Source organism: Indicator indicator, chromosome 1 (assembly GCF_027791375.1).
Source record: "Indicator indicator isolate 239-I01 chromosome 1, UM_Iind_1.1, whole genome shotgun sequence".
NCBI classification, from domain to species: domain Eukaryota; kingdom Metazoa; phylum Chordata; class Aves; order Piciformes; family Indicatoridae; genus Indicator; species Indicator indicator.
The window spans coordinates 25721050-25742728 of record NC_072010.1 but is presented as its reverse complement, the minus strand read 5'-3'; the positions used below and the strand labels follow the sequence as shown (position 1 = coordinate 25742728).

The following is a 21679-nucleotide window of genomic DNA, read 5'->3' as shown; positions in this document are numbered from 1 at the left end:
GGCCCTGAGCAATTGATCTGACTTTGAAGTTCAGCACTTTTTAGTGGGGAGATCAGACAAGAGGAACTTCAGAGGTCACTTACAAAGTGTTTTCTGTGCTAGCACTAAATGATAAAATATTTTCTTCTCCTCAGTGTAAGTACTACAGGAAAAATGAAGTAATTAAAAAAATTAAGAAATTAAATGTTTGCAATAACTTAGAGATTACTGTAGTAGGCACTACTTATTAATAAATTCTTTCTCCCTTCATCAGATATAGTATAGAATATTTTAAGGAAAAGTAGTTAAGGAATATGAGTCTTTAATACAACTTCTCGAAATAAGTTGTATACAAATGCAAAGCAAAAGAAAACAAATGTATAAATAACATTAATGTATTATTTCTAAAGGTATTTAATTGATGTTTTTCAGTTTCAGTAAGATATTTTAAACTCTTACTACAATTTAAAATAATAAATATTAGCTAATGAATCCTTGCCCTGATGGTATTGTGTTCTTACCAAAGTGATCAGGGATACTGACTGAGCACTGGCACAGGGTGTCCAGAGAGGTTGTGAAGTGTCCATCCTTAGCAATGCTTAACAGCCATCTGGACACAATTCTGGGCAGCCTGCTCTAGCAAGCCCTACTTCTGCATAGTGAAGCTGGCTGAGATGACCTTCAGAGATCCCTTCTAACCTCAACTATTCCGTGTGGTACTTATGAGTCATGGCTGGAAATACTTTTTCAGGAGTGATCAAGTCTTATACTGCCCCAATTCATATCGAAGATGACAAAGAACTGTAGCAACTTATTCATTGCTTAAAATGAGAAGGGCTCTGGCACTAGAGTCAGAATAACCACGCTAGGATTCTTTACCAATGTAGTAAAGTACATAAAGGGTATAGAGTGGGGCTGTTTTTTTTGTTAGTTTTTATATGCAAGGGTACTTTATAAGAGGGAATTCTCAGCGAATTTTATAATTAGATACAGAAATGTGCTCATATTATGGTAAGTATTTGAGTAGATAAAAAACAACAAAACCAAAAATAAACCCCACACATTCTAACTGCTCAGTAAAAAAACATTTTAAAGAACTCCTTTGGGATATCACTCTTGCCTCCTGAGAGGGAGTTCCCTCCCTGAAAGAGGAAAAAAACCTGCTTGATGACAAACAGGAACAACACCTGGGAATAGTCCTCCTAACGGAGTGCCTAATGTGATACCTTCACAGACTAGTAGAGATGTAACACAGTACTGGGAAGAGTACTTCAGGTGGGATACTGAAGTAGCTTTCACAAGCAGATCCGCACAGTAATTCAGGAGACTCTTGACTTTCATACTACCACTGTAGTCTTGGTTATACAAGGAAAATGAATTCAAAGAGGGCTTTAAAAAGAACTAATCTGATACTTATCATGCTAAGTAAACATGCTTTCTTTCTGTCTGATGTCATCACTATACACAACTCCTGAAAACATAGCTCAGTGTTAGTAAACCAGGTCCTATCCAGTCTCTTCTAATGAAGTGCTTCCTGGTTTGGGTTACAGAATCACTGAATATTGGAGACTGGAAGGGACCTCTAGAGATCATCGAGTACAACCCCCATGCCGAAGCAGGATCACGTAAGGCAGGCTGTGCGGAACACATCCAGGAGGGTTTTGAAAGTCTCCAGAGAAGGAGACACCACGACCTGTCTGGGCAGCCTGTTCCAGTGCTCTATTACCCGTACCATAAAGAAGTGTCTCCTTATGTTGAGGTGGAACCTCCTGTGATCTACCTTATATTCACCCCTGATCCACTTCAGAGGATGCCTCCTTTCCAGATCTTCATAGTGCAATCCAACATGCACTTACTCAAGAAGTGTAAATTTGAGGCTCATACTTCACTTCTTGATTTAGAGGTACACAGCCAATGGTGAGTGGTACATGAAACAATACCCCAACAAGGAAAAAAATGCCTATTGTGCCTTTCAATCAAGAAACTTTATGTTCCTGTAACTATACACCTCTCTGGACAGGGAAGAGTATTTGAAATTTTTCCCCCTGCAGAACTTGGGTTGTTCTTTTTTTTTTTTTTTTTTTTTTTTTTTTTGGGGGGGGTTGTTTTGTTTGTTTTGTTTTTTTTTAAGCTCTCACACAAAATTAAACTTAAGAGACATTTCATCAGGGTTTGCCTCTGAAGCCCAGAAAGTCAAAGCAGTATGTGTCATTATAGACATCTGTATTCTGCAACAGCTGTCTTGATGCTGCATGTACTTTTAGGAGAGGTTAACTGTGGTTTTAATTTAGCAGTAGCAAATGAAACCCTCTCTTTCAAAACTCGGTAATTAATTCCTTACATGCACTGCCCTATGCATTTTACTGACACATCTGCAGCTGAATATCAAAAAAGATCAAGGAAGTGATCTAGCTAAAAATAACCCAGGTGAAAAACAGTGATTTTCAGTCAGCTTATTTCCCTGATGCAATCTGCACAGCAGTAGTTGTATTCACAAAGAACAGGAGGTGGTGGTTTATGCCTGAAGAAAACTATCAGTGCTACTGAGGAAATACAACCACAACTGCCCAAGAGAAAACTCTACTGCCTTTCATGTACTGGTGTGAAGAGACAGGATTATTCCTCAGGATTATTCCTCCCTTAAAGATTCCAAGTTCTACCGGGAGCATATATATTCCATCCAAGAATGGAAATGAACCTCAGTTCTGGATTTCTCATTTTTAAGCATTTGAATTGATTGCCTTAATAATGATATTTACACATTTGTCTACAATATTTGAATTTAATTCTAGGTTTTTCTGAACGTACATGCAATGAATGGAAGATGAAATATCTGAGAAGGTTTAGAAAGGAACACAATTTCGTTGTCCTAAGGTATCTCAAAAAGTAAAGCCAAAAGACGACTGCATTTAAATCACTGCCTTAGGGAAACAGTCAATGGAGTTCAGACAAAAAGTAAAAGATATAATACAATTTATGACTGTGTTATCACTGCAAATTGTGATAACATTGACAAGCTCATCCCTACACTTTCCTCAAGTCTCTGTTTTTTATAATATCAATTACATTATTCAAGTGAAATAACACTGGTCTTTGAAATGTTCAGTTGTCACTTCTACAATAACTTCCCCAGACAAAAATCTGCTATTGGACATTTCATCCTCACAGGTGAAACTTATTGCTATAACTACCTTACAAACCAATGGGAGATCAGGTCTATCCTAATCAAGTATGTATTTCCCCTCTTGTTTCCTTTTCAAGAATTTCCAAAATCAAATGATAGGAAACACAATTGAGGAATCATTTCTTTGTTCCTCAAGTTGTGGCATTTTGGTTGAAAACTTACTGCAGCACTACAGCCAGGGAAGTTGAAAAAGGTATCAGGCCCATGTCTCTGTGGCATCTGATTAAGGACTGATAACAGTTTAACTGCATGTCTTGGCTGTGAAAACAAGAAGAGTGCACAAAAGTCAATATAACCATTTTGTACTCTCTAGGCTACAATGGAAACTGGACAGTTTTCGAACAACACAGCAAATTAACTCTAAAGTAGTTAGCAAAAATACTTCATAAGCATATGTTCAATCAACATGAAAAAAAAATACTAAAAATTCAAGTTTCTATGTCCCTGGAGACAATTTATGTTAACTTCAGGCTCTAATGGAATGACACTTAATGCTTTATCTGATCACAGCTTACCCAGATTCCATTTTCGCCTCGAAGCATGCTGAACAAAAGCTTCAACTCTTTGACAGTGATGCTGTAGCTGGCAAGAACCCCCAACATATCAACTAGAAGATCTTCAAAGGAAAATAAAGTTATTCTGAACTCTGAATTTCATTGTTTTGACAAAAAAATCTGAAAAAGTTAGTACCTTTAAAACTAAGTGTATTCATAAATTCTAAAAATCAAGCTTAGTTGCCCTAAATATTTCACAAAAGATTTTACATTCTCACTGTTTGTTATTTTAAAAATAAATTTACATATGCAGTTTTAGATTTTGCATCACACTCTGAACAAAATATCTATTAAATTTATTAAGAATTAATTCTTCCCATTTCACAACATTCATCATACATTATGCACTTCTTGATTGCTCCTTTCTGCTACATTCTTTTGGAATAAGGGTTTCTTCATTCCTCTGAAGACAGTATTTTTCAAAAATTTCTGACCCAAGAGATGCTTGATGTTTTTCTTTAACTTAAGCACAGCAAATTATACTTAGAATTTATATGGTTCCCACAGTTTTGCTGCAGTGGTAATTCTTAATTTTTTTTTTTACTAGAATGAAGGATAAGGGAGAAAAAAACCCCATAAAACACACACAAACAATTCCTTAAAAAAACAGTGAGAAAAAATAAAAGACAATAATAAAAAGAAGTGAACAAAGTTTGTGTAATACATCTTTTGTTAAAACATCTCAAGACCCATAAAGGTTTAAGGTAATATCAGGTTTAAAATTACTGCTAATGCTTGAATCATTATTTTTAAACACAGAATTTCATTTTAATAATGTGAACTTGTGGGATGCTGGACCTTGCCTTATATTCTAGATTTTCTTGTAGAATAAAAAGTACTACTAAGAATTACTGCTTCCTCTAGCAGGAGGAAAAACAATTTAGCTATCTTCAAGATGTAACATAAGGAATTTGATTCAGAGATCCAACAGTGAAGTACAAAATTCCCAACACACACAAAAAGCTATGACACAATAGAATAAGCTTTAATAAACTTATTCAATTTGCTCAACAGTCAGAAAGTTCATCCCATAAAAACTTATAGAAGACATTAATAAGATCATTTCTTATTTTCAGGACTCCATTTCTCTTTGTTCATTAGTGAGAGGATGACTCTCAGAGGTGCTGACAGTAGTTTTAAAAAGCAGCTGTACTTTTCAAGGACATCTTGCACCGATTTATTTATTTTTAAACAATTTTTTTCTCTGTGAAAATCCCTATATATCTGGTTTTGAGTGAGATCATCAGTATCTCTTTAACTTGTTCTACTATGGAACCAATCTCTGCTTTTCAGTAAGCAAAAGGCATGCGTAAAGAATGAAGGAGACATAGTAAGCTGTTTGGTGAATGAAACTCCATGTCAGGAAAGGCAAAAGAAAACCACTGTAACTTGCAAACATTTTCACCATAAGATCTGAACTTATTCCTGATATTCAAGTATAGACTTTTATTTCTTCTTTCTTTAAAGGAACAGTTTATTTAATCTTCCCTTTAAAATTAGTGCCACATTATATTTGTGAAAGAATTTTCTAAGGGAAAGCAAAATAAAGCTAAAAAACCTAAACTCCCTTCTCTTCTATGATGGTGAATTCTATGACTCAGCTCCTCCTCTGGTACCTGCAAGCATCTTCCCTGTTCATTGTACATTCTCCAGCCTGCAATGTGAAGCTGGCAGCGATTGCACATACTGTACGTGAGCAGAAACTGAGAACAGTAACACAGTGAAAACTCAGAAAGGGTAATCAGCACAAAAGAATACCAATCTCTGGCTGAGAATTTCACCATTCTTGTTTTGTAGTCTTAGCTTGCTTTTTACACCAAGCTACTTCAAATACTGTTTCTTTTAGAGAAAATGTGTTGCACAGAAGCGAATTTGTTTGGTGAAAATCAGAATATCCTAAAAAGCCCAACTTCTAAAACAGATGCCAAATGGGTAAATTAATACAAACACAAAAGTGACTGACAGGTTTTTAAAACAACTGACCATGTATTGCTTTGTTTCATTGTTACGGCCCTATACTACTTTATGGAACAGAAAAATTCTTACTTCTACTCAGTATTTTGATAGCCCATAGGCATTAGAAACACATATTTATAAAGCGTGAATAAAATATTGATGGAGGGAAATAAATGCAAGCTCCCTAACAATATAACTCTGGGTATAACAAAGACCTGAAAGACTGAATCCCAGTAGGTAACAAGTAAACATAAAGGAAAAAACAGCTGTGGAAGTCAAAGCACTTAATGCTACATAAAAACATTGCTGTGAATACCTCTACAGAAAGTTTGTTTCTGTTTCAATATACCAAGACTTAAAAAGATTTGTACTCTATTACATAACTTTATTCATACATATCAGAAATCTCATGTAAAAGAGTCCAGTCTGAATCTGGTTTATAAATTCTAATAATCCACTCATCTACAAATGGACAAAGGCCAGAAAACATACTACATTTGGATTTTATGTTTACTTCATTTTTTAGTGTTAAATAAAATCACTTCCTTAACCAGTATTCATACTAAGCAGCTTATATAGGAGCTACAAATTACCCAGAAACCTTGCAGGAATGCTTACTAAAAGAACCAGGCTGTCTTTCAAGTAACCAAGCACATGTATCAAACTGAATGGTGATGGCATTAACTTTAGAAGACATATTAAACAGCACTGGAATCATAGCTTCAGGAAAATTACCCTCATGCCTCCTTAAGCTTTTCACAGTAGACAGCGATGGAACTGTAAATTTTAACTCTGTTGATGAAGTAAATTAATTACTGCACAATGGCTATACAGAATGTGACAATTTTGCAGGTTTTCTTATAGAACCAGTTGTAAGAGAAATGCTTGTTAAAAGCCCACTAATGACAAGAGTGATCAAAACCACTTTTGTTTAAAAAACAGGAACTGTTTCCATGCTTAAGAGTGCTTCAGTTCCAGCAATTTTAGAACAATTAACTACACCATCACAACAGAACCACTAGAAATAAAATGGGGCTCATGGGAGACACATCCACTGTGTACAAGGCTACTTTCTCATCCACCATTCATACTTCTCTGAATGTATTAGAGCCACTATCCCAAAGAGTCTCTCAGTGCAGATGATCTGCTTCACTACTCAGTACCTGGAAATAGAGAACTGTAAAAGTAAACTTCTCAAGGAAGATCCTATGCAGCTGTTAAAAAAGTGCCAATTGTGTATGCAAATATTTTAGACATCTCTTCCACTTAACCACTGATAAAACAGCTGAACATCCCCAATTTTAGTATTACAGATTATCAGAGCACAAAGATAGCTTCTGACAGGTGATGCTTCTGGAAAACAAATTGGAATACAAATGGCAACGATCTCATTTGGATTGCAATTGAGAACTGCAAGGTGATTAAGCTTTTATTCTTGAGCATAGAATCTGCAAAATCTCAAGAAGCGAGATATTTAAAGTGCTGATAAGCCTCATGAATATGAAAGTCTTCATCTAAATATACAAGTTCTTCTCACTGAAAAAGATTTGGTACATGTTTATTTGTTGTTGTGTTACTTTTCTAAAACCATAGAAGAGTGGCTTCAGACAGACTGGTCCTGAAAGTGTGCTGTCAGAACATAAAAAAGAGATTACATTTGTGCTGTCTATTAAATCTTATCTAGGTCTAATCACAGTATTTCACAAAGGAACAAGTGAGATGCCCTAAAAACAAACAAATAACTTCTGCCCCCCCAGAAAACTGTGCCCTTTACAGATCTTAAAAGCCTACTGCAAAACACTAGGCTGACAGGGTATTAGCAATTGCTTCAGGAAGAAGTGGTACTAACTTCCCAGGACTAAGCTCTAACACAGCTCTTCTTCCAAACATCCTTCCTGAATGTTAAAAACCATTATGACCTCAAAGTCTGCATAGCACATTAGGGAAAATAGATACTGCATTAGCTGTCACTGCTATTGCCATCAAGTGCCTACCATTCAACTTGTTATTACATGAACACATTCATTATTTCTGACTTATCACCAACACTGTTGCTATTTATAAAAGGGTGGTGAAGCGATTGCAGAGATCAAGAGATAAAAGTGGCGTATTTGGTTGCTTCCATCAGAAAAACTCTCAAGAAATCCACTTCCTTATCTACGTAATCAGAGAAAGACCCTACAAAGTGTGATTCTGTTAAATCCCTGCTCATGATATGTAAGGCACCATTTAGACAATTTGACATGCACTGCAGAGCTCAAATGCCATCAGAATTCCATTTTTCAGTTTTGATTTTGAATGAAGTACATGCTCCCTTTGTCCATGTTAAGTACAGTGAAAAGGCAGTCTATTGATTTTTTTTTTCTGCAGGTCTCTTTCCAAACTGTTTGCAATCACTCTCAGGAAAAGACTAATAGGGTAGATGCTTCATTAATTGTTTTATTAATGTACTGCCCCTGGCTTATACTAATGTGATTAATGTGATTTTTAAACCATTAAATGCTCTTGGATGCCAGATCAAATACTCTTGATTTCTGACTTCCACATTTGGTAGAAGTATGCTAGGATACTTCTAGCATAGAATCTTCTTATCCAGAATGCTTCTAGATAAGCATTTTTTAAAAATTGCTTTCTAATGGGTCTATCACTACAGCAGTATATGCCACATATGGAAATACTATTTAGGTGAGCTTGAATTGGACAAATTTTATTGGTATGATTACTGATGTAAGCACATTACTTCCATGAATGAGACCCTGAAAAAATTCAAGATAAAAATGTTTGTTTTCATTAATTAATGTCCTATACTTAACATGAAATAAAACAGTATCTTCATCATAATTCTATTCTGGCATATTTACAAGTCCTGAAAAACAAAACATACTTGGTGAAAAACACTGCTCTGTGAATTTATTGATCTGTTAACACTTCATTCTGAAACTCATAGTACAATATTTAGAGTGACACTTCTGGCCTTAGAATTTAGACATACATTTCCAATAAACAAGCTTGATTAGAAGATTTGCTTTGAAATAAAGAATGTAATGTACCTGTTTCAAATATATAATATTACAGACAACTTTATACTGAGAAAAAGCCAAGGTCATGCTTCTGTTTCTGATGTGAAAATAGCAAGGATTTACTGTTGCACAAAGACTATATATGTGTCAGAAATCAGAATATTGACTAAAATCTTACAATTATGGAAGACAACCTCTTCAATCTTTCAAAAATGCCTCACAGTTTAAAGTATCCTACTGTCAGTCTCAACTACGTAACAGTTAAGAACTACTTTCATATTGAGTTGAAAAAATGTGATTGGCTTCTGTTTCTCCCCAGGAAAATAAGAAGTAGATAAATGCTTATCCAAAGTAATTCTCAGCTACCATATTTAAACAGGACAACCACATCTGCTCCTCTAACCCAGTGATTCAGGATTACAACCTGTACCATCCTAATTAGAGGACATAGTATGGACTAAAACTCCTTCAGAAGTACTCTGAAAACCTTCACTGTGCAACAACTTCATCACTTATTTTCAGAAGGCTATTTTTTTAATGCTGGGAAAATTACACCCCCAAAAAATTACCCCAAAAATACCAAAGAGATATTACAGGGAACACAGCTATATATTATGAAATGATTGTGTAATACAGTCCAAATATCCGGCATTTAATAATATGAATAATATCTGATATGCTGTCAAATGTAGGTTATGCTTAAAGTGGCTCATAGCAAGAATTCTAACATCTGAATAATTCAAAATGATCAATGTTTTTAAAAACTAAAAAGTTACCCTGACAATTAAGAAGCTTAGCATGTACTGTTCATAATCATGTTCAGAATAGCTTTTTTTATCACTAAGATAACATCTCAGATGAATTATCAGGCAGTTATTTTAAGCAGTGTATCTACATAACTTTTAAACTAAGAATACAATTTTGGTTTTGTTTTTTTTAATTTTATTTTAAATTGATTAAAAAATACTTCTGTTTCAATGGCAGTAGTAACCAAAGTATTACTTCCACAATCCCAACACATTGATAGTTCTAGAATGCAAATAATTATTTTATCAGTTGGCAATTTATACCTGCAATCATGTCGTCCACAGTGCTCATCTTCATCAGTACCTGTTCAATTAAGCCAACTTCTGTGCTAGTCTGTAAATTACGGACACTTTTACGGAGAATTGCTGTGAACATACTCCAAATTTCTGCTTGGCACGTTACATCACAGTGCTCCAGAAGCTCTGACATACACGTAATGCTCTCTGCATCCTGGATTATAAAGTTCATCTCTAGATCAAATTCACCACCAACCAGCTACAAAAGAAAACAAGAACAGCATTACAATGTGAAATACATAGTTTCATATCTTCAGTGCAACTAGCACTGAAAATTCTCTGCATAATGAGGGAAGTTATCTTGATAAAGTCACAGCTATGACAAGCAAGACAGCAAATTAACAATCAAGCTATGCTATGTGTGAGGTGTCCCTGCCCATGGCAGGGGGGTTGGAACTAGATGATCCTTTTGGTCCCCTCCAACCCTGACTGATTCTATGATTCTGTAATTGCACAAAACGTACATTAGTGTCACAAAATACTACCTTATTTTTTGTCATAGTATTGAATAAAACACTTTCATGAAATAAAATCAAGAGGCATTTGAAATATTCCTTATTATAAAGTAGTTGAAAGAAGCTCGGACCAGAACGATGTAGTGCAAAAGCTGCAGAACTTGAAAAGCTCAAAAGCTATTGAGGCTTTTCAACAGTTCTCTGAAGAGAAATTTGCCTATTTGGGAATAAAAAGGCACAGAAAATATCTGCATTTTCTCCTGATATAAGCTAACAGTTGCCCTTTATTACACGTTTGCAAGACCTTACTGCCCTTTCCATTGTGCCACCCAAAAGTCATGCAATCATGCTCAGGAAAAGAATCAGTGACCTGCTCTTGACCAAAGCAGACGTATCAGTTCATCCTGTGGTAAAGGAAACCTACTGCTGGTGAAGAAAAACACAGCACTAGGAGAGGAACCAGAACTCAGATGAGAAGTGATTTTGCAGCAGTACTGATGACATTACAGTATGACTTCATTCTACCCAAATACTTGCAAAAGGCTATCCAAAGTCCTGAGCTCCACCAAAACCACTGGGTGTGATACCTCAAGAACAAGCATATCTTAAGGAATGGAATTCATCGATCAGTCACTTGCTCGACTGAAAAAAAAGATAAACTCAAAACATCTTACTGAAGTCTTACCTTAGCATAAAAATAGATAAATCTCCCTTTAATAGCAGAAACATCTTTAATTTTTTTTCAATTCTAAGGAAACAAAGCCTGACTATCATGATCCTGCTTTATCCTAGTAACCTTGAAAATTTTTGAAAGCACCAATGTTAAATTTCAATACCTGCAAATATATTTCCTAATTCAGAAAGGCAGAAGAGCAGAATAAATTAATTCTAAAATAATTTACAGACATTCTTTCCTATTCATTTCAGGATGTTACATAATTAAATTCACAACAGTATGTTTTAAATTAAAGATAATCAAAGAATTAATCTCTTATAAGCGTATAATTTCAACAGTCATTTTTAATGGAAAGCTATTACACAGCCTATTTAAAAGAAGTTGATACTGCCTTCAAATTAAACTCCAAACAAGGAGCAAGCTGAACTACAACGTAAACTTTTCTTTTTGGTGGTTAAATCCATGCAAATATTCAAAGTCTTCTTCTGGACTCAGCCTGAAGACAAAAGTAACATAACCAAGCAAGATCTAGTTTTGACTAATTACCCAATTCACACTTTTCATCTACTTACAAATGACCTCTTCCTGCCAATTTATTGCTAATAACCAATTTATAATTTTCTAACATAAAAGCTTCTAGTATACTAAATATATAAAAAAGACTAATTCCTTAGTGAGGACTAAGGACATTTAATTACACTTGAATAAAACTATTATCCTAGCTATGATTGGTATTTTAGTTTAGAATTTGTGACTACATATCATACATTACCATATTTGGTAAACACATGTATACCAAGGGCTGCCAAACTGTCAAAACTATAAACACATTATTTCTATGGTCATTATTTAACATCATGAAACAGTTTTACAGATGAAAACACCACACTTCTACGAAACACAGGTGGAGTGTTTGTTTCTGAAAACAGCAGTAACTGGTGCACACTTCACCAGCAATCTGTGTTGGTTGGAGTTTTTTCAGTATTTCTCCAACTCAATGAGCCTCTCTGAGATCATGTCATTTTTATCACGATCACACACAGAGGTAAAACAGGCACCTGTAGAAAATACTCAGTTAAACTCTCTTAGATGCTTATCCAAAGACAGCACGAATTACCTGCTGTGCATCTACCTTCTTTCCATTTCTTTCCAGGCAGGAAATCTAGAAATCGTATTTGTAGGGTCTCAACCTTTGGATACATTCAAAAGCCATCTGCACATAGATACAGACAACGAGTCTTAGTTGACCCCACTTGTACAGGAGAGTTGGATCAGAGAACCTCCAAAGTTCTGTTCCAATCCCAGCAGTTCTATGATAGTATATCAATTCAAAATTTTCAGATACCTAATTTACGTGAAATGATTTCCACCATTTGTTTTTGATAACAGATGGACCTGAAAATAAAGAAAAAACTAGTACAACCTCAATTGGAATGTAGAGATTCATTGGAGGCTGATCACCATTTCCTCAAACACTGTTCATTGTAAAACTCTTGCTAATGTAAATTAATAAATTAACATAGAGCAGTTAGACTAAAATGATTCACTGCAGACTAAAATATTTCAAAAACTGTATTTACTTGCCTGTGTTTCAGTACTATTAAAAACAAGCTGTTTGTATACTTGAAAATGATCAGCAAATTTGCATTAAAAAAAATGTACCAAAATTCTAATAAAAATCTTCCATTAGGCTATGGACTATCCAGTAGTTACGACAATTATTTTACTTGTTCATTTGTCAGCAAGATATTTATAGTCCATCAGTGACTGCCTATGTGAAAGAAAACTTTAAAGTGTACCTGGTTTGCCCTTAAGTGCAGTTTAAGCATATTTCAGGCACTACTAGTCAAAATTATTATTAAAATCAACTTCCTGAACAAAGAAAAAATAAGGAACTAATTAACAGTGATGGCAAAAAAGGTGGGGAGTGTTACTTTTTTAAAGTCATCGTCCTAAAAATCAACATAAAATAAAAATACTGGGAGTCATGAAAAAAGAAAAATCCGCACAAAAATTTAATTGACTACACAGAAATAAATTACTTTGGTTAAATTGTGTGCATGAAATAAGGCAAAGCAACCATTTCTGCTTTAAAATGTGAAAAATAAAATACAAGGCAGCCAAGAAAAGAAGAACATTCACTACAGAAAATACAGCATTCTCTTATAAGGCTCTGCATCTGTATTTTCCAAGCACAAAACAGTAGGTAAAGAGGAATCTTTAACAGTCAATCTTCACAACAGAGGGAGCTTATCAGTGGAGAACCACTGTGATAATGAGCTGGTAGCAAGTGGGGATACTAATGAAACAACTGAGGTTTGCTGAAGAGCCAAAAATCGTTAAATGCAGTTGAAAAACACCAACTACTGAGAGTTGCAAAGATTTTTCTGATATCAAGTAACTGGGCCACAACAAATAAGAATTCAAAGTCAATAAATGGGAAAGTAATATCAAAAGTAACATTATTATAGCTTTATCCATATGTACAAAATGACAGCTCTCAAATCTGCTATTATCAGCCAGAGAAGAGACTACTTCAAATAACTATGCCACATTAAAAAACTGTCAGTTGGCAACTGTAAAAATTAACAATGAATTTGCAGCTTTCTAACTTGGGTACAATTCTGGATGCAATATTACAGACTAAAAAGAGTTAAATCGTACTGCCATAAAGTAACTTATTTTTAATATAACATGTGAAAGACCTATGTTCTAAGACAAATTTCAGCTAGAGTACACTCTTAAAACTTCCAAAAAGTCAGTATACCACACTGTGCTTCTTCCCTATCACAGATCTCATTTAAAATCTTTTTTTTCTGATGTCAAACACTCAGTCTGACTTTGCATCCTTCAACCAACCATTTAATATTCAGTGAAGACCATGCTTTCAATATGATTAAGTATCCTGAATTACTGCTTGTACTTTGTCAAGCTCATCTATCAATTTTTAACTATTCTGCATCTTTCACAGCACAGCTGTAGGAAATGAAACAGCAAACTGATGTTCAGATTATGACTCCAAGTCAGATGAATATAGCCAACAAACATAACTCCTACGAAGATGTACTGAACTGGCAGTTATAAACAAATCAGGCTATCTTCCCTATACTGAGGTTGCTTACAATGACAGGTTGACACTTGTAAATTGCTCCAAGAATCTATCTTAACCTATACCACCATCCTCCAAAGCAGCTGCACTACTCAGAATCTCCATTTTTCTGAAAACTGTGGCCATTCCTCAATAAGCTTTTACCACTCATTATGCTATACAACAGAAGTGTTCATTCCTAAGCTGCTGCATCTATGCAGAACTTTGGCTGGTCTTTTACGCTCTTTTAATCTAGAACAGAGGTGAAACAGGCATGGTGCCTTGACTGCCTCTCTGAAGCCTGTTCAAATGTTTGACCACCCCCTTGGTAAAGTAAATGTTTCCTAATATCTAGTCTAAACCACCCCTGGTGCAGCCTTGAATCATTTCAGAGAGATATGAGGAGGAAGAGATCAGCAACAACCTGTCCACTTCCCCTGCTCATGAAGCTATAGAGAGCAGGAAGGTCAACTCTCAGCCTCCAATAATAGATGACTTGAAAATTCTCCAAATAAACATAGAAGGAAAAGAAAGATGGCAGCCAATCTTAGCAGAAATAAGTAAATGGAACATCAGGATGACAATGCTACTGAACGGTGAAAAATTCAAAGAAAGTAGAGGTCAGAACTTTGGGAGAGTTTTATAGAAAAAACATGGATTAAATCCATGATTTAAAGAAAACAAACAATTGCCAGGCATAATGATTTTAAGAACTGTGTGAGATGCAAAAAAGTATTTTTGAAAAATTTGGTTTTTTTTTTTGGTTAAACACACAAGTGCATTCTGCTAAAGAAAGAATGACATAGTGCCCTGGTTTGGGGCTGGACATATCCTCTATTGCCCCAAGAGGGACGAAAGAATGACACTCACACAAAAAGACTGGAGAGTGATGGAAAGTTTAAATGGAAAAGCAATTGGTGAGACTACAAAAAACTACAAACCATAGTAGCAAAGAATCCCAAAGCATACAGAGTCCCTTACGCAACACACAAAGGCCTCCCAATTCTTGCCTTCTCACCTGAGGGTATACCCAAAACCTCCAGGGTTCTTTCTTCCCCCCGCCCTACCCACTTGCTAGGCTAGTCTCAGGCTGGCCAGGTCTGAGACTGCTCCCACTTCTTCTCCTGGCATTAGACCTAGACAGGCCTAAGAGGCCTTGAGATACTCCCCTACTGTTACCCGATAAAGAGCATCTCCCATGGGAGCAGAGAAGGAAGAAAGAGCAAGAGAATGACTTTGCAGATGGATTGATAGGTGCAGGATTTATGGGTAGAAATACGCCGTTTCCTGGGCCCTATGTACACTGGAGGTGTAACTTACTGTGGCACTAACAGGAGGCACCCAGCCTAAACTGCCACACATAGTAGTATCAATACACAGTAACAATAACATGTAAAAATCTTAACTACAGAGATATCAAATAAAACAATTTTCTGTGCAATTAGTTTCATGGTAAATAGGTGAAATATGAAAACTTTCTCAGAATAACAGTCTATTTTGACATATTCTGCACTTACACTTTGGAAGTTTCAGGGTATCTAAACTAGACAATTCCCTTTATTTTTAAATTTGACATTTATTTCTCTGTACTCCTGTTCTGGATCACAGTCTTAAGAACTACTAGCCTGTACAATTCAAATTTACTTTTAATTGTTAAGAATACATTTTTCAGCGGAGTTTTTGTTTTCTTCAAATGTAATTTTAATTGCAAGAATGCACATAAGGGGGAAAAGGTGTTATCTATAAGCATCTACGACTTCTTGTTTTGTATTCTTGTCTTGTTTAATCTCTACACTTTCAGGTAGGCAAAGGTCTTTTTTCAGTTTCAATTTTACCCACCATAAAGCAAAATGTGATTGTACTTATCTACAACAAAACCAAAGCTCTTTGTTGTAACCTTCCCCCCACCCCCATCTACATTATCAGACTTGTATTTTGTCTTGATCAAAGAATGTATATTAGAACTATCTAAATCAAAGTCTTCAAACATTTAAATTGCTAAATTTGATGTTCACTGTTGTCAGGGGCACGTCTAGTATCCTTCAAATTTGACTCCTATCTGCATCTTAAAAAAATTAAGAGCATGAATTCCAAAATACTAGACAGTGCCACTGTAAACACAAATTGATCACAATGGTATAATTACTACAACACTAAACCACACCCAGCTCCAATCTGCACCAAGACACTGCTTCCATCCCTCATTAGCTACTGTCACATTTGCTAAACCTCTTCTAAGACTGAGAATAAATGATGGCATATCACAGTCAACATGACAACCTTTCTCATCTATCTATTTTGGGTGAGTTTGTGAGAACCATTTCAGGTTAAAATAACCACCAACACCAGAAAAAAATAAAACAAAGCCAATACAAATCAAAAAAACAATTAGAATAAGTGATTGCCTTCTAAGTATAGGAAGTAAGCAGTTTTGACACAAAGTTATTTATTTTCTTCCCCTTCCTGTTCTTCATATATCTTTCTAGGCACTGCAAAACAGCTGACTTGGCATTTGGCACAGATTTCCACAGGGAAAAGCTGGATATAGCCAGCTTAACCTAAATATATTACTATCATTATAGAGAAAAAATAGGTAACAACATTGTAAAGTAGATATTTTCCATAACTGTTTTTTTTTGTTTTGTTTTTTTTTTTTTGTAATAAAAAGAAAAGGAAGTTTTAAAATGCTTAATCATTGAATGGAGTTCATCAGAGATCTGAATTACTGGTACGTGTTTCTGTGGCAATTTCCAAAGCTCTTTTCACTATCACTGGAAAGTAAAAGGTGCTTCTGGGAAATTATTTGTCCCACTGGTTTTAGATCCAACATCAGGATGAAATAAATCTTTCCCAGGAAATGTAGTACCTTCCACAGACTATAAAAGGACAACCAGTTCAGACAGACACATCTAAAACTCTGTCAGATTAATCTTACCCAGTGTGCTCACAGTATGTTTTATAACCAAATGACAGCACTAAAGATTGATTCTCACATGAATCCCTGTAACAGCACGTAATTCTCCAGATTACTGTAAGCTTTTTAAAAGAGCCTTCATTCATTTCAGCTTCAAAAACATTGTAATCCTGAATAATGTATAGTATGCACACTGTAGTGTGCCACTAAGGGAATGTTACCTAATAAATGTATTGAAAATGCTAAAGTATTCAGAGAAAAAAAATTAAATGTTCTTTATATCGGCTGAGAAAATATGAAATATCATGTTCTGCTTCACTTTTGGTACTTTGAAGCATGAGCTGCTCAAGTAAGTGAAAGATCTACCTTTAATTTCTTGTATATTTTTTCTGGGGGAGGAAGGAACTCCTCTAGGTTTGTGTATTGTCTCTGCTTGGGATGGAGTTAACTTTCTTCATGCCAGCCCACATAGTGCTGCGCTCTATGTCTGTGACTAAGACAGGACTGATAATGTACCTAGTGTTGGGCAGTGCATAGTGCAGGGCTGCCTGTTTCTCATCCTGCACTCCCAGGAAGTGGGCTAGGGGTGGGCAATAGGTTGGGGGGGTGCTGCAGCCAGGACAATTGACCTTGCCTGACGAAAGGGATACTCCACACCATCATTCTCAGCAAGGAGTCTTTTCTTGCTTTTGCTCTTCTGATTCTCTCCTCCATTGCACTGGGGAGCATGTGTGAGCATTTAAGGTAGTGGGTGCTTATTTGGTGTCTGGGATTAACCTACCATGGTTTAAAATTTTGGCTTCTGTCCTCAAATTTATTTCAGACATTTTTGCCCACTGAGCAGCACTACTCAATTCAGTAAATTCTAACAAATCTTATACAAGTAGTGTTAAAAGTGCTGAAGGGAAGAACTGTAGATTGCACAGTGTCATACTATAATCCGATACAGCAAACTTTGCCTAAGAGTCCCAATAACCTTGAGCATGGCCTGCTGAGTTCTTCCAGAAACACCACGCTTCAGTGTCTGTCTCAGAACATCAAATGCCCATATTTTCTGAGTATACTATAAAGCACATTTATTCCCCGTTTCAAACAAGCCAGCAAGTTATACCACCATTACACAGGGATAGCACTTCATCATGCCTTTCCCTATCCTAGAGTCATTTTCTACATGTCTACGGTTGTGATAATACCTACAGGTTTTTCTCTTTTGTTATATTTCAGATCTTTTTTCCAAACATGAAGAGGAACAATAAAAAAATATTTTAAATGCTTGGAAGATAACGTATGTTGTGAAAGAACAAAGGGTCTATAAGCAATGAAGATTAACTTTGTATTTAGCAATGTCCTGCTGTCGTCATTGTTACCTGCTTCAGGACATTAGCTTCTTTGGAACATAAACCAGAAAGAAAGAAAAACTTACAATGAGAACTGTCTACTTTCCTTTTATTTCTAGGAAACAGTTCTAAATAACGTTGCCGGCACCAGAAAGGACAAAGCTAGCAACTGTCAATCTGAAATGGTCTTTCTTGTAAAAACAATTACACAAAGGTTTACTAAGCACCACTGATGACTACTTTAAAAAAAAAATGCTAGTTATCTAAGCACCCACCCTGCTGTTTCACATGGCAAAACTGGCACAAGGCAGCTCTAGAACATTGTTTAAAGAGGGTGTCAACTTTCATCACTGGAGGGTTTTCCAAAGAAAATAAGTAACAGAAACGAGTTATGTCCCTGTCAAGTCCCACTCAGTCCAGTCCTGTGATTCCAGTATTCCCCAAGTCCCTGAAGAAACGTTTGCTCATTTGATAAGGTCTGCAAAATAGCAGTTGTCAATAATTATATAATGGTAACAGTAATACTTAAGTAATGGCAAGGGTAACATTAAGTAATTTCAGCAAGCTGTCCCAAAGAAACATTCTTAAAGGAACTGTACCTAAGAAACAAAGGAAGAAAAATTAACCGTATCTCAGCTGATACCAGGACACTGGTTAAGACATCTGTCATGACATATTGTTCCAGACTCTCTTCATCAATTCTTAGTATCCAAATTACTTTAGAAGGAATGCAACAGGAGAGTTTTGAAGTGTGACATCCACTTAGGTATCTTAAATTATACTGGAGAGCTGGAAGAGCAGGCCAGTCACTTCTGACAGAAATTAAAAGCAATAAAGGCATTTCACATACAAATACCTAACTCAAAACAAAACATGAAGTCAACCTCCCAGTCTAGTACTTCCATGTCACCAGGAGGGTCTCTTCCCATTTATTATACCAATCTCCAAATTTTTAAATGTCCAGTTCTCATATCTGCTTTTTCTCTTTTTACATTCTTTAGTGTTTTCCATTTTGAATTAAAGATTTTTCTCTTGTCACAAAACACTAAGACTGAAAAGCCTGGACACTATAAATCATGACTATGCAATATTTAAAAGCAGAACAATTCCAATGAACTTAGTTATGACAGTGCAATTTCCAGCTGATACATATAGGTGTCAATGGTATCCTGTTCCAGTTAATGATTAATGATAGAGTGACAGCCCAGGAGAACCGCAATGCTGGGGATACATGATCTCAAACAATACTGAAGTGAGAGGTGCAAACAGTGCTCTTACCCTCCTCCACTTCATGTTTCTGAAAAGCAGGAGCTTAATGGAAGAACAAAGAAGTGTCTTTTATTCTCAGCATCCTGCTGCTCACATCAGCAACTTTGGGATATCTAGCAACATTTTTGATATGGATATTCTGAAACTTTCCAAAGGCAATGCACATCACCAGTTTGTGAAGCCCTATGTTCAATACCAACATACTCATTTTCTGCAATCCTCCACTTTTAATTAAATGCCAAAAGCATTAACTACCTACTACACAGCCTCTTTATCCCAGAAGTTATCATGGGATAAAATTACACAATGTTCAGGCACAGTGAAAAGCCCTGGCTCATTTCTGTATAACAATTCTTTATTGATTATAAAGCTAATGTTGGACATGCAATGTAGTTCCATGTAATCAGTTACACGGTAAAAGACCGACAACAGTAAATGACAAAGTTGCTGTCAGCACTCCAATTAAAAAATATGTAAATTTCATCAAATAATAATGAAAAATATGGTCTATGAGTGAACTAAACTTTTCAATTGAACTTGAACAAAGGCATCCTGTAGAATCTACATAATTCTTGTTAATGACCAAAATGCCTTTGACTGCATTTTATAAATAAGCACACTCAAATGTATAAACAAACACATTTTTACCACAAAGCTTACTTTGCTCCCTAACTACATTTTGTCACATAAATTTTAATTTATCGCTCACAATACACTTCTAAGTCTAATTAGTTAATACAAAAAGCATTAGTAATTTCTCAACAAATGCAGTAATTTGTAACAGCCTAATGTTGTTCAGTATGTGACAAAATGCTGAAGAATACCATCCCATTACACATACAAATTAATTTTATAGTGAATTACAAACAAGGTGGGAAAATTAACAGCAAAATTCCTTATCAATGGCCATAAAACTCCAGTGGCTTCTCAGTTTTAGTAGCCAGACATTTGCTAAATAATTATCATAATTTAATTTTGTAACAGTCCATACATGTATTGTTTTTTTAAATAAAATCAAGAGAAGGTCAACTATCTGTAACATTTTTTTGTCCCCAGAAGTGAGCAAGAAACTGATAAATGACAGGGATTGTGCTTCAAAAACTCTTTTTAAACTTCTCTAAGCTTTTTTTTCCCCTTTTTTTTTAGCCTTAAAAGAAGCTCTCTTTGGTTATAAAGGTAACTAACTACCTGACAGATTTGTAAAAGATTAATTTTTTTTTTTAACCAGATTTGTCAATATTTGTCACCTTTCCTTCCTTAAATATGTCTCAGGATACTCTAAGATATTTCTTCTGGTTTATAACTGGCCTCCCATAGGGTTTTAGCTGTCATTAATGATTTAAGATTTTTTTTGTGCAAGGACAAAACCTAAAACCTCAACCACTAAAGGAATCACCACAGAGACCGCAATGACAGTTGTTTTACAAAGCCAGAAGGGTATCTCAATTGCTTTTTTTCCCACCCATTTAAATTTATTATGCAGCTCTTCATCCAATGAAGTATTTTCTTTAATGTGTAAAAGATAATACAGTCAAGAACAAAGCCCAGAATTATACAGCAAAATAGGAGAATATAATAATGCAACTCTAACCACAGCAGATAATTTTCAAGAAGGAAACCGAAAGGCAGATAAATAAGCATAAGAAAAAAAATAATCAGTTTGCATAAGGCAAACCTTTTAATTGTTCGGCTTTCCCAAACTGAGCACCATTTTATGTACAACTGCTTACATTTTTCATCTTTTTATAGGATCCTGAGATAAAGGCAAGAGAATTAGTTTTAGGTATAATTATGCACCTACAGCCAAGAGTGAAAATGCAGGTTTATTGTAACACTGTGTGTGCGTTTCTTCTCTATTTCTGTTACTTAAAAGTATGACTGCAGTTACACAAAGTGCCTCAGCACATGAAAAATGCACACCCACCTTTCTAGAGATGAAACCCATAATGAAATGAAAATAAATTACCATGGAAGGAAATCCCTCTACAGAGAAGGTTATCTCTATACTGCCCTACTTCTCCCATTGTGTTTACCTAGTGTTACTGCTGGAACTGCTGTTCAAGAATATGAAACCAGCAAAATGGTTTAAGCGCTCCCTGCAGCAAAATGCCCAATGTCTACAAAAACATCTATAAATATCTGAG

General features: G+C 35.5%; 1 protein-coding gene across 4 annotated transcripts in view; it reads right to left on the bottom strand.

Annotated features, from left to right (window-relative positions):
• The window catches only part of NBEA (neurobeachin), a 486311-nt gene that overhangs the window by 390858 nt on the left and 73774 nt on the right, over nucleotides 1-21679 (bottom strand). For all 4 annotated transcript variants that reach the window (XM_054387432.1, XM_054387415.1, XM_054387443.1 and 1 more), the window contains exons 2-4: nucleotides 9764-9995; nucleotides 3679-3779; nucleotides 3326-3421 (exon numbers count right to left, since the gene is read on the bottom strand). In XM_054387432.1, the coding sequence (XP_054243407.1) occupies nucleotides 3326-3421; nucleotides 3679-3779; nucleotides 9764-9995 (429 nt within the window). The remainder of the gene's footprint in view (nucleotides 1-3325; nucleotides 3422-3678; nucleotides 3780-9763; nucleotides 9996-21679) is intronic.